Raw genomic sequence first — 14,292 nt, 5'->3', positions numbered from 1 at the left:
AATGTTTGTTTATTTTTTTTCTAAAACATTACCCGTTTACATGCTAAAAGAGTCATGATGCGGGTCTCCTCGATGGTTTGACTTTCAGCGCACAACTGAATAACACAACTGCATGAATATGATAAATGATTACTGCAAGATTAAATTAACATTAGATTAACATACAGGTGTGAAGGGACATTTCTAATTTGCGCAAATAAAAAACACATATTCATATTGGTCTCTGGCTTGCTTTTGCTCGAGTGTCAATGACGCCAAGATCTACTTTTATATTTAATTTAATCAATGAGAAGATTTACCTTCAAAGTAACACCAAACATCACAAGCATCCTCAAGAATGGACACAGAGTAGCCGTATTAAATTTTTCCTTGAGCAGAATATTGCACTACAGATCGCTAAATTTGTTCAAAGGGGAAAGCAAGATAGAAATAGCGCACTCGCGTGCATGGTTGCCAGATTGCACAAAATAAGTATAACATTAGGCAGAATATTTCCAATTTGCACAAGTATAAATCTCAAACTGGGGGGGTTGCGTCTCTTATCTGGCAAACTTGAGCATGTAAAACGCTTGTGGAGGTGCGTTAGGTCCCAATGCAAGTTCACTGAAATAACCAATGAAAAATAAAAGCGCTTTTACGATAAATGTGCCGCGGGCGGTATGGCTTTAAACCCTCCAAAAATGGCCTCATTCTCTTTTTGTTTTGTTTTTCAATGAAAAGGAGGAACGAGTCGGGATTGCCAATGTATGCCATAAGTGCTGTCAATTGAGCTTAACTGTATTAAACCCTGAATATTCCTTTAAAAGACCACATGAAATGACTTGTGTACAGTTTTTTTTCCTTTGTTGATGTATTTACTATGAAGTGAAGTGTCAGACATACCGAAGGACTCATCCTTTTTATTTAAATAGCTAATAGACTTTAGTTTATTAGAAAGTACCCCCCAAGTCCTATTCATCCGCCTCACCGTGGTGGGGGGGTGAAAACAGGAGTCTGTCGTCGATGTACAGCGGGAAGCAATTCCTGGCAGGTTCAACCATGCTGAGAAGATGACAGACACCTGGCTAAGGACGAGGGCACAGACCTAGTGGCCTTGCAAGCCAAGGTCTGAACCCAACTGCAACGACAACGACAAACAAGGGCCTCAGTACCCTGCACGCCCCTGCGCCCGTTCTACGGCAGCGGAGCGATCCGGCCAGGGACGAGAGGCTGCTAAGAATCTCAGGTACCAGGCCGCCATACCGACCAAAGGACCAGACTACCAACACCATGGCGCTCGACATTGCTACCTTCAACGCCAGGACTGTGTTGAATGAGGCCAACCTGGCTGCCATCCTGGAAGGCTTGAACAGCATCCGCTGCGACGTGCTCGGGCTGTGCGAGACCAAGCGCCGGGAGCCGCTGCACGTGTGCCACGACGACGGCAGGACGGTCATCTTGGGTGCCAGGGAAGAGACGCGACCTGTCGGTGGCGTCGGCTTCATTGTATCCAAACGATGGTCGCCGATGATTGACCTGGTCGACGTGACCAACCCCCGAGTCGGCGTGCTCACCCTGCGCCTACACAACAAAGCCACCATCGGGATCGTGCAGACATGTGCACCAACAGCAGCGGCTGCGGCCGAGCAAGATGAGGATTTGCTTGAGCAGTTCTACGAGGCCGTCGAGGCAGCCACTACCCCCCGTGTCACCTACCTCGTCCTGATGGGCGACTTCAACGCCAAGGTGGGCAAGGGGTTGGATGGCGAGCACTTTGTCGGCCCGTTCGGCAGCGGCAACAGGAACGGACCGGGCGAGCGACTGGTTGCAATGGCCGAGACCAACCGGCTGTTCATCGGCAACAGTCTGTTCAAGAAGCGCCCCGGCCGCCGATGGACATGGATGTCTCCCAATGGAGAAACAACCAACGAGATCGACTACGTCCTCTGCAGCCACCGCCGCATCCTGCAGGATGTCGCTGTCATCGGCCGCAAGTTCTTTGACACGGGCAGCGACCATCGGCCAGTAAGGGCCAAGCTGGTCATCGACGGCAGGACCGAAAAGCGTGCACTGGCAGCCAGCAACAGGGCAAAGCAGCCGGCCACCACTGACCTAGCCGTCTTCCACACTCTGATCGACCACACCAACTGGGCCCAGCTTGAAGCCGACATTGACCAGGACTACGACCACTTTATAGGCCTGCTCAAGTCAAGCTGCGATGCAGCTACAGTGCCGACCAACAGCCGGGCCAGCCGAATTTCGGATGCCACCAAGGCCCTGATGCAGAGGCGGCGGCAGATGCGCGCTGACGGACCCACACACGTCGAGTACGGCCTGCTGTGCAAGCAGATCCGGCAGCAGCTCAAGACCGACCTCGACCAGTACAGACAGAGGCACCTGCTGGCGACAGCTGAGAGCCGCAAGAGCCTGAAAAAGTGCAGGCGGGCGATGCAGCAGCAGCGCGGCCAGATACCAGCACTGAAAACGGCCGACGGGCGGACGACCAGGACTCGGTCCGGTATTGAGGCCGAGTGCAGGCGCTTCTACAGTGACCTGTTCGCCAGCAAGGTCCCCGTCCCCCACCTAACCTTCAGCTCGACCAGCTGCCACCCATCCTGCCAGTGCTGGAAAGTGAGGTCCGACATGCAGTCGAGCAGGCACAGGCGGACCGGGCGCCCGGCCTGGACGGCATTGAGATCGACCTGCTTAAGGCCGGCGGCCACTCACTTTGGACAGCCATGGCAGCCCGATTCAGCAGCTACATGGCACAATGCCAAATCCCCAAACAGTGGAAGACGGCCAAGACAGTACTGCTGTTCAAGAAGGGCGACTGCGAGCTGCTCAGTAACTACCGGCCGATCACACTGCTGTCGGCCGTATATAAGATCTTCACCAAGGTGCTGCTCAACCGGTTGGCCAAGCAGCTGGATGAACAGCAGCCCGTCGAGCAGGCCGGATTCAGATCTGGCTTTAGCACCATGGACCATGTGCAGGTACTGAACCAGCTGCTCGAGCGGGCCAGGGAGTATAAGATGCCGCTAGTCCTGGCCTTCGTCGACTACGAGAAGGCCTTCGACTCGGTCGAGATCAACGCCGTGCTGCTCGCCCTCCAACAACAAGGCATTGGGGACGAGCATGTGGCCCTGCTGCAGGAGCTGAACAGCAACTGCGCCACTACCATCACCCTGTTCGACCGGCCGCTTAACATCGAGGTCGGCCGCGGGGGTCAAGCAGGGCGACACCATCTCGCCCAAGCCTCGAGCAAATTTTCCGGCAGCTCAACTGGGACGAGGTCGGCATCAAGATCAACGGCCGCTGGCTCAATCACCTGCGCTTTGCTGACGACATCGTACTGATAGGCTGCTCGGCAGTCGATGTACAGCAGCGGCTCGACCAGCTCAACCAGGCTGGCGCTCGGTGCGGCCTCAAAATCAATCTGGCCAAAAACAAGTGGATGCGCAACGACCAGGTGCCCGACACTACCCTTCATGTCGGCCAGCACCAGCTCCAGCAAGTCGATAGATACATCTACTTGGGCCAGGAGCTGACTACCAACTACAAGATTGGTCGAGAACTGGCACGACGGCGCCGAGCCGCCTGGGTCAGCTTTGGCTCAATTGCCGAGACGGCCACTAACAGAGCCATCGACCCGGACATCAGGGCCGCCCTATTCAACAGCACCGTCCTGCCGGCCATGCTCTACGGGGCCGAGACCTGGGCAACGACGGCGGCCGACCGACAAAAGCTGGCCGTGACTGAACGCGCAATGGAGCGCCACATGGTCGGGGTTAAAAGGATCGACCACGTCCGCAACGAGCAGCTGCGGGCCATGACCAGGGTGGCCAACGCGGTGGACCTGGCCAACAAGGCCAAGAAGCGCTGGGCTGGGCACCTGATGCGGCGGACGGACGAAAGATGGACACGCCGAGTCACCGCCTGGTTGCCGATCGACATCAAGCGGCCACGCGGGCGCCCTGCAACACGATGGCGCGACTCGCTACGACAAGATCTGGGACACAATTGGATGGGACTCGCCCAGGACCGACAGACCTGGGCAGATCGTTGTGGTCTGCGCTGACCACCTTTGGCCGGCGAAGACAGACCGATTCTGGATTCTGGAATAGACTTTAGTTTACATCACAGCTATGAGCCGTGATTTGTTACTTGCTAGTTGCTTGCTTAGAAGGAGTAACATTCTCATTCTACAGAGCATTTGATTGGACAAAAATCTGTGTAGCGCTTTCACAGAAGAGTGAGTACATTTTAAATGTTTAAAAGTTTATTTTGTCCACTTTTAGGTGTAAAAAAGCACATAGATGGTTTCAAAGAAAACAAAATAGCTCTTAGCTTAAAAGCTAAGCTAGCTTCAAAGCTTTATCTATAAAAGCTTCAAAGCTTTATTACGATGGACTTCACATAAGATGAACTGCTGCTGCCAACCATACAACAAGAGGTACTTCACTGGCAACTGCCTGTACCTTGGACTAAGGATGGACTTCACCGGAAATGAATCCTTAGTCCAAGGTACAGTGTCTTCAATATTTAATTTAAGTCATTGTCTTTACTTTCCGAGCAAACACACCTCCTTTCTATGTAAATTAGGCTCATTAAAGATTGTGCTTCATTCACAAAGCTGTGCTGTTTACATCACACTATTACCGTTAAATCAAAGTAGGCGGTAAAATGCATTTGATTTAAAACCGATGTTTGTAAAAATTTAAGCCGTAATTAATCAAATAACCATCAAATAATGTTGATGAGCGTTATAACCTGGCATATATCCAGATGTGCATGTCATCAAGCACACATTCTGCTTGTTTAAGAGATGATCCATCTGGATAAAAGTGATTCTGTTCAGTCCCGTCAAGGTGGGTCAAAATCGGTGGTCGACAGCTTCCCTGGCTATATTTTGTGCTCAGAATCGGACTGCAAGATCAGAATTGGCGGGTACAATTAATTCTTAGTGAATCTTCCCCTCATTCATTAATCTTACAGTTCAATCAATATCCTTTAGTTTTTTAATATTGCCCTCCAACTAGTTTACTCAATGACTTGATATTTTTATGCTGTATAGCTAGAAGAGAGCTAGCTCCCCCAGCTGAGCCTGGTTTTCGTCTTTGGCTCAGTCACTGGGAGCTTAAAATCAATAATTTTTAAGGCATGATTTTCAATCGTGTTATTCATTTAAACCACACATTGAGGACTTTTAAGACATTACAGCATAATGTTCTGTTACAGCATCATTTTCTACAAAGCTGCTTTGAAATGATGTGTGTTGTGAAAAGCCAATACAAATAAAAATGACTTGAATTCAAAGCAAATAGACAACTAAGACCACAATTTAGCTAAATCCTAAATCCTTGAGCACTCTCATATTGCACCATGCTTCCTTCCTTTCTCTGGCATTAGAACAGTATTTCAACAGTTGCCAACCAGTCTTATCTTACCAACCTCTCTCTAAAAGCAGCTAATATTAACATGTATATCACAAAGGCTGGGCCTGTCTTAGCATCTAGCAGAGAGAGAGGCCAAATTCTACTGCCACAGCCTAATGGATACATCTCATTAACAGCTGTGTGGGTGAATGAGGATATATGAGAACTAAAGGTAATATGTCATTGGCTCCTAATGGATCAGCAGCCCTGGCATCTGCTGGAAAGAGCTAATATGTGCTGTAGCACTAATATAATACACAAACTGCTGTACATTATTTAGAGTATGTTGACAGCTGGTGCTGGAAGAAATGTTTAAAGTGTGTAATTTCTGTGCCTCTAGCATCGCCAAACGGAATTTCCTGAACACTCCCCCATCTGCCACTGGTCGGTCAAACAGTTAGTCGGTCTTATCAAGATGCTAAAATAAAAAAAATAAAAAGTGCCACAGTGATCCCACATTTGGGGGAAATCAACCAACCAATGGCTTACATGAAGTTGTCTCTGCATATTTAGATGGGATAGGAGAACATTGAAAAAAATAACATAATACAGCTTTAACTTTGTAACTTATCCTGCACCACTTGTGCTATGGACGTAGATGATACCTCAAATGTTGTGGCTTATTTACTTACAAATTGCAAGTTTGCCTGTAACATTACACATTTCACAGTGAACTTACACAATTTGTTTGAATGCAGTAGGGCATATCAAATCTTTATATATATTATATCCTATACTGTAGGCTAATTTTCCCCATCAGTATTGTTATTCCTCACCTCAAATGAGAAAAAGTGATTTGTACTATATACTAAACTTTAAAAGCAATGCTTTTAGAGATATTGATCTTTCATGACCTTTTATGTGTTGCTGCACCACCATACTGCTACACAGCATTGATATTTTTCCAAATCTTTACGAAGTCATTGAATGAGAGGTGCAAGAGAGGTTGAAATTCGCCACAGCCTACAGATTCTTTTAATGAAACAGTAGTTGTAAGCATCTCAGCTTCTTCCTTTAAAACAGTCGGTTTCTTACTGTTTTGTGTATGTTGGCTATTTGTATGCCTGGCCATCTGTTACAAGATTCCAAGTGTGAACATCTTGCTGTGAGGTTTCCTCCACTATCTCCCTCTTCCTCTTATGTAAGGAAAGTCTGCTAAAACTTTTGGATGAACAACTATATGCACCTGTATATCAAAATTTGACTTTGTCAACTCTGATGCCATCTTTATGTTAGTGTACTCCTAAATTTGATCAAGTAAACTTTAAACACCTATTCGCACTTAAACTGTACATTCTTTCTCTTCCAAGAAAAGAGACCAACAATACTGATGATTAATCTTGCACTATTCAGATTGTTTTCCAATAAAATGCTCTTGAATGAAAATACCCCCTCCCACTAATGCCAACTGCCTCTAGCAATAGCAAGTTCCAAATCATGGTTCAAATTGTGGGTGTTATGCAAACAAAAGGCTATTGGTTATTTTCCAAAAAAGAAACAGCCAAAACTTCCTATTTCAATAGGAAATGCATAAACATACAGTAGGAAAGAAAACCTTTTTATGTGGTCTTTAATGATCTGAGGATGTTTTTGTGGTAGTATTGTTTAGTGACTTGTAAGGATAGGTTTATGAGGCAGGAAAAATATGATTTTTCACAACAGGAAAGACTCTTTTCTTATGATCTGGCAGACTTCAAAGTGCTCAAGGTCAGTGTAATGACAGCCAACAGTACATGCAGAGTCCAACCTTTATTGATGTGTAGGCCATAGATTGTGCTTACCAAAAGTCACAGTCCTTGAAGCCAGTTTCCTTTGTAATTATGCCAGCTGGAATTTGAAATGAGATGTGTTATCTGTAAAAGCTCAGCAGAGGCTTCAAATGTATTATTGTTTTTTGTTGGCAGTGTTTTTGCATTTAAAGAGATAAAAAAGAACAGATTTACTTTACTGACAAAGATTAAACCTGATGTAAATTTTTCAATGTTAAAATACATTCTTATATCCCAGTTTAAAGGGGTCATGAAATGCTCCTTTTTTATAGTTTTATTATCTTCCCTGAGGTCCACTGATAATGTTAGTAAGGTTTACTTTTTGCATTAAAACAGTCATATATGATAATTTTACACCCTGCCTCTGGCCCTCTGTCTGAAATGCTTGGTTTTGGCATAAGCACCTCCTTGAAACCAGTAACGCTCACTATTTTGATTGGCTAACATCGTGCAGCCCCTCAAATTCAGCTATTTTTTAAACTTCATCTGAAGAGAACAAACAAGCTCCACAACATTATAAAATGAAATTTCAGGGGTTAAACATAACGCACATCCAGCACATTGCATTTGAATATATTAAACCGTTCATCTCAAGCACAATGTTAACACTCACACCGTGTCTACACTGGGCACAAGATTTGCGTTGCATCAAAAGCAATAGAACCGTTATAATCAATGATACCGTCTACCATGGAAGCGTTTTTGTGGTGCATCGCGTTGCGCCTACAGTAAACAGATGTCCCATTCCATTTTGCGCTGCACACGCTGGTGCTACTACTGCCAACACAACTAAATGGTTTAGATAGTTCATGTCGATGGTGTAGATGGCCTCAAGCTGTTGTGTGGTGTCACGTCAATGCACGCACCCGGTGTAAACAGAGTGTCAGCACCATAAACCTTCAAACAGTCATGACATTTGAAATATTCATGAATCAAAGAGTTTACTTACGTTTTTGATTGGGTCCAAGTATTTTTAACTGCCCCATACTTCAATAATAGTTGACAAGCAATACGCATTGATATGAGCCAAAAAATGCATCTAGTTTCCATTATCATCCTGCTCTGAAATGCACATCACCGGAAACACATCTAAATGGTCAAAGACTTCCAGCGCATTTTTTCATACACCAACAATTAAAAATAGTGCAGATGGGTGAAAGAACTCGTCCATGATGTGTTTGTGCTCAAAACAGCAAGAGGCAGCTGAATGACAGAGAATGGCTTCTCCTCTTCAGAGTTGTAACTTGACACCGCGTCTTGACAAAGCGGCCCGGGATATGTATCAAGCTTTCAAAGACATCTGCATGTGCGTGTTTAAATGCAAAAATAATTTATAATAGTCCTGATGAGCCCCTTTTGGTTTTAGGAATAGATATGCCACAGTAGGCATTTTTGTCCATCTCTCTATGTTTACAAACTGAAGTAACTTTGGGTGGGGCCAAAGGTGCAATGATTTTAAGTAGGCGTTAATATTTTTGAGCTGTAGAGGCAGTCATGAATTGATGTACTCCAAATGACGTAGGGTTGTTGCGGATGTAGAGAGCGAGACATTTTTGCAGCTTGGTTTCAATAAATGTAAACTTTTATTGCACTGGGGATTACGTTTTCAGTTCTGAAATTTACAGTATGATTTATATAGTAGAAAGACCTCTTATTTGCCAAAATGTCAAGGAAAATTTGATTCCTCATGACATGACCCCTTTAATATGCTTTCATATGCCATTCATATGTTAATTTTCTTAAAACCTGTAAGCACTGTGTCTCTGTGGCACTATAAAAAATCTTGTGTTTATTTTGTGCGACCCGCTTAGACCCGCCCCAACAATGTTACTAAACAATTGACGCGAGGGGTTGGAACTATTTGTTTGATCAATGGCAGAAGAGGGGCGTATTCAGAAAGCTGTTTTGAAAACTTTTTTTATTCCGTTCGATGGTGCTAGTGTCGCAGAAATTACAGACTTCAGCTTTAAGTAACTGCAGTAAAGCTCATAAAGGAAAATTCGTTTTGGTTCCTCACTGAGTGAAGAAGAGTTACATAAGAGCAAGTGCTCTACTATAATATACTGAAGTATTTGCAATTTATATTTAATGTATGGCTACTTTTCAATTGCTATCAATGGAGAAAGATGCTAATTGGGTCAGATGTTGTGGTTTTGCCATCTATCAGCAGGGGCTAACAAGGGCCATGCTAGCCAAACCCTGACCCTTGTTTTAAACACTGTCAAGATGTTTGACTTAATGGCAAAATATAGAGAATATTCAAATGATATTGGTGAGAATATTCAAATGATATTGGTGAGAATATTAAATGTAGGTTTTTGTCTGTTTGTAGAAGTTATATCCCATCCGTTGACTGCTTGAGGGATTTAATTGCATCATCCATGCCAGTAATTATTTGAGGGAAATATAATTTTCTGTCTAATCATGGGGAATTATATGTGACACATCACAGTGACCACAATTTACTAAAAGCTTTTTGAAGTGAGAATTTGAGATTAAAAACCGCTACTGTGTGACTGTGATGAATTGAACAGAACACTGTTGCTGTTAGTCGTGCTGCATTAGAATACTTGTCACTGCTGGTAGGAGCTTTTTACATTTAGCTTTCCGTAGTCATTATCCTTGCTTTAATTAACTGTAGTATATAACATATTGTATAATTGACATCCCCATTTGTCTGAAAGACATTGTAAAACAAAACTTTGACCTATGGAAAAATAGTCAACAATTATGATTGGACTATGATTGTATTTTTCAGCAAAAGATGTTTTAAAAACAACATTTTGACTGTTACCATTTTGTTTGAGATCTCCCTGTTGAGTTTGTTTTATGTATAACTTTTTCATCAAATGAAGGCAAGACTTTATTTCCTATTAGTGTTGATTTGGCAGTGTTTGAGGAGTTTAACTACACTGTTGGTCATTCATTCATCATTTATTTTATTTATTTCCAGGTGTACCCTCACTAACATTTACCATGGGAATTTGTGTATCCACCAAGTATCATAATTGCTACAGGCGTCATTACAGTAAAATCTTAAAATGGATTTACACTGGCAGCCAAAAGTTTGGAATAATTTACAGATTTTGCTCTTATGTATAGATATTGGTACTTTTATTCACCAAAGTGGCATTCAGCTGATCACAAAGTAGAGTCAGGACTTTGAATTACTATTACAATTAAAAAAAAAAACAATTAATAATAATAATAATTCTTACACTACTTCAAGAGTATCAAACAATCCTCCACGTGCAGCAATGACAGCTTTGCAGATCCTTGCAGATCCTTGTCCAGATACTCAGGTGACATTTCATTCCACGCTTCCTGTAGCACTTGCCATAGATGCGGCTGTCTTGTCAGACACTTCTCATGCACCTTACAGTCTAGCTGATCCCACAAAAGCTCAATGGGGTTAAGATCCATAACACTCTTTTCCAATTATCTGTTGTTCAATGTCTGTGTTTCTTTGCCCACTCTAACGTTTCAAAAGTGGCTTTTTCTTTGCAATTCTTCCCATAAGACCTGCACACCTGAGTCTTCTCTTTACTGTTGTACATGAAACTGGTGTTGAGCAGGTAGAATTCAAAGAAGCTGTCAGCTGAGGGCATGTGAGGTTTCTATTTCTCGAACTAGAGACTCTGATGTACTTATCCTCTTGTTTAGTTGTACATCTGGCCTTCCACATCTCTTTCTGTCCTTGTTAGAGCCACTTGTTCTTTGTCTTTGAAGACTGTAGCGTACACTGCAACCTAATGTTGACTTTAAGACATGCCAGTCTATTGCACACTGTGGCAACTCAAAAACAAACACAAAAAACAATGTTATGCTTCATTTAATGAACCAAATAGCTTTCAACTGTATTTGATATAATGGCAAGTGAATTTCTAGTACCAAATTAGCAATTTAGCGTGATTACTCAAGGTTAAGGTGTTGGTGTGATGGCTGCTGGAAATGGGGCCTGTCTAGATTTGATCAAAAATGACTTTTTTTTCAAAGTGATGCTGCTGTTTTTTTTACATCAATAATGTCCTGACTATACTTTGTGATCAGTTGAATGCCACCTTTTTTAAATAAAGTATACATTTTCTTCTGCAACAGCAAAATCTGTACATTATTCCAAAGTATTAGCCACCAGTGTACAATGGAATTGAATGGGGCTCAATATGATAACATTAAAATACTCACTGTTTTAAAAGTATAGCCACAGGATGTAAATGTGTGTTAACATGATTTTATCATGACAAAATCACTCACTAAACTTTTCTGTGTAAAATGATATCCAATTTTACAACTTTGTCATGATGACATTGAGATATATACACTAAAACCCAAAAACAAAATAAAAACGAGTTTAAACAAAATAATTACTTTAAGTGCTTTTATAAAAATATAAGCTTCACATTCTGACTTTAAACACTCCAAACACTGGCCCCATTAACTTTAAGTGCCTCACTGCAATCTCAATTGTTTTTTGCATTTTGTAAAGAAAAGGAGGGACGAGTCAACTATTTTTTGTGGTAATCTACATCATGCCACACATGCACTTGGTTGAGCTTAACTTGTATTGAACTCAAAATATTCCTTTTATTGTAGGAAAAATATCTGTTGTAGCTATTTCATGGTGGTTTGGCAGAAACTATGGTTACTATGATCCATTTTTGGAAGGGTAACCTTTATGTCAGACTACTGGGAGAACTAGCGCAGTGTTTGTCCTGAATGCCACCATGTAGAGATTTTCAGGCAGCATTTAAATGTCATGTTTTTGCCATCGGCTCAATACACCATATGCTAGTGCTCAACTAGAACTATGTTTTAGAATTTTGATCACTTTGGAATAGGATTTGAGTTTTACACTGATGCAAAATTTGGGAAGTCAAAAAAATTGCTTAGAATAACCATCGCTTTATCAATGCTGAGATTCTGGCCGTTGGAATGTTGTACCCAGTCAGAAGCCCAGTCATGCAGTAATAGTACATGGGTAATGTTACAAAAAGCTATATCACTGGGATTTTGGACCATTGAGATTTCACAATGGGTGGAGCTAGCCAGCTCAACATAGCAGAAAAAGAAACTGAGCAACTGACAACATCCTGCTGCTCATTGTGGCTGGTTTGGACAAAACTGAGATTAAAATGGAAGTTTTTATCACTTGCTGCTTTATCTTGTTGCACCTGCTTAGGATACAGTGTTACGTTACATAAAATATATTGGTCATATGATTTGTCTTTTGCCATAAAGAAAAAAAATAGAAAAGGCAACTCTCAACGCCGATTTAGCAACAGCTCCTCTCTCAAACAGTCTGGATACCTCCTCAAACAGACTGGATGTACCTGTTGTGACCACCATGATTTCTTTACCAATACTCTCCTCTGCAGGACGGGCATTCGCATGCTGAAGGAGACGCAGACGGCCGCGCGGCCTTCCAGCACCATCAGTGAGGCTTCCACCACTGTCACCTCCTCCACTGTGGACACCACATCAGGCTCAAAGGTCTGTAACCACTGATCCTACTGGATAGAAAGCAAAACTAGTTTCAGATTATTAGCAGCGGTCTTCAGCTGTCAGTGCTGAAAAATAGATCGCTGATTGAAAATCGTCTGACGGTTTACCCTAATATGAAAATTCTGTCATCATATTTGTCCAACCCCTTATGACTTTTTTTCTTTTGTGGAACATAAAAGTATTATGCAGACTCAATTTGGACACAAAAGAAAATGTCTCAGCCACAATTCACTAAATGGAAAATGATGCAATGAAAATGAATGGTGACTGAGGCTGTCAGTCCCTAGCATTCTGTCTAACATTTCCTATTGTGTTCCACAGAAGAAATATAGTAATATAGAAAGCCATATAGAAATTAGTGAAATTATAATGAAAAACTTTGAAACATGCATTTTCACATTTTCACTGTAGTTTTTTCTTTTTATTATTGATATCTGCATGGTGATGTTTTCCACCTCCACTCTAAGCTCACAATCCTATGTAACTCATATTGCATATGGAGAATTAGGGTTATCTGATCTCAAGCACCTGTTCCTCCTCTTCTCCAGAGATCTCTCCAGGGGTGGGATCTTTAAAGGACAACCACAACCTCTTATCATGTCTTTTAGCAGACCAATCTCAATGTTTCTGTACTCACTGATAATCATTATAAACTTAGATTTAAACCACTCACATTTTAATAATTTTATCCTGCCCGTAGCAGGATGTTGTACACAGTATGACACAAAATCTGTTCTGAAAGAAGGATTTCAATTGGATGTTTAATACCTGCAGTCAGTGACCCCAATGAGGATGCTAAGTAGAAGACAGGACTGTCTGTATACAGAAAGAATTGAGCTAGTTAGCTTGAAATGACTCTTGACGCAGAGCATTCTCCATGCTTGGTTAGCATCCGTTCTGGTAATTACTGTGCTTATTCTTCTGGGCTGAGGCAGCACCAATCCCCCAGTGCTGGTGACACAAACGCAGAGTGGAAGAGAAGCCCCTCGACTACCATCTGAACAGACACATATCTCAGATGAAACGTTTTGTGAGTGATTTGGTGCATAGCTGTGCAAGGACATAGTGTTTGGGACATGATGCACATGAGCTGAATTACAAGCTTTTTAGAGATTTTGAAAGCTTGAATTATAAAATATAAAAAAAATGTTTATAAATGCTTAAGCAGATTGTCACGTTTTGGCTTTTTATGCTAATGCAAGTATTTTAATGTCTTCTTATTGCATTCAAAAGCAGCATGTATCTGTGTCACAGATATTTGACATTGATTATTGACAGTAATCTAATAAACTGGCAAGTACTGCAAGTACACTCTTAGAAGAAAAAGTGTTCTATCGCTCACTTCATATTTGGAACCCCTAAAACAGGGGTGCCCAATACGTCGATCGCGATCTACCAGTCGATCGCAAAGGCAATGCTGGTAGATCGCACTAAATTTAAATGTACTTTCGTTAAATTTTAATAAAAATAAATACAATGTCTTTCCTTCCTTTTAGTTTCTGTCTGACTTGCACTTGACGAGTAAATATTGACCAGGCGAGGTTTTGTTTATTCAGTTGCCATGACAACTAGGTTTGCACATACGCGCCTTCCAAGGACTTCTGAGA

At 42.4% G+C, this 14,292-nt stretch overlaps 1 protein-coding gene across 4 annotated transcripts in view; it reads left to right on the top strand.

Annotated features, from left to right (window-relative positions):
- Nucleotides 1–14,292, top strand: part of LOC127661428 (pleckstrin homology domain-containing family A member 7-like) — a 131,465-nt gene that overhangs the window by 68,725 nt on the left and 48,448 nt on the right. For all 4 annotated transcript variants that reach the window (XM_052152132.1, XM_052152130.1, XM_052152134.1 and 1 more), the window contains exon 5: nucleotides 12,559–12,673. In XM_052152132.1, the coding sequence (XP_052008092.1) occupies nucleotides 12,559–12,673 (115 nt within the window). The remainder of the gene's footprint in view (nucleotides 1–12,558; nucleotides 12,674–14,292) is intronic.

Source organism: Xyrauchen texanus, chromosome 21 (assembly GCF_025860055.1).
Source record: "Xyrauchen texanus isolate HMW12.3.18 chromosome 21, RBS_HiC_50CHRs, whole genome shotgun sequence".
In the NCBI taxonomy this organism is placed as follows: domain Eukaryota; kingdom Metazoa; phylum Chordata; class Actinopteri; order Cypriniformes; family Catostomidae; genus Xyrauchen; species Xyrauchen texanus.
This window is presented reverse-complemented; position numbering and strand designations above follow the sequence as displayed.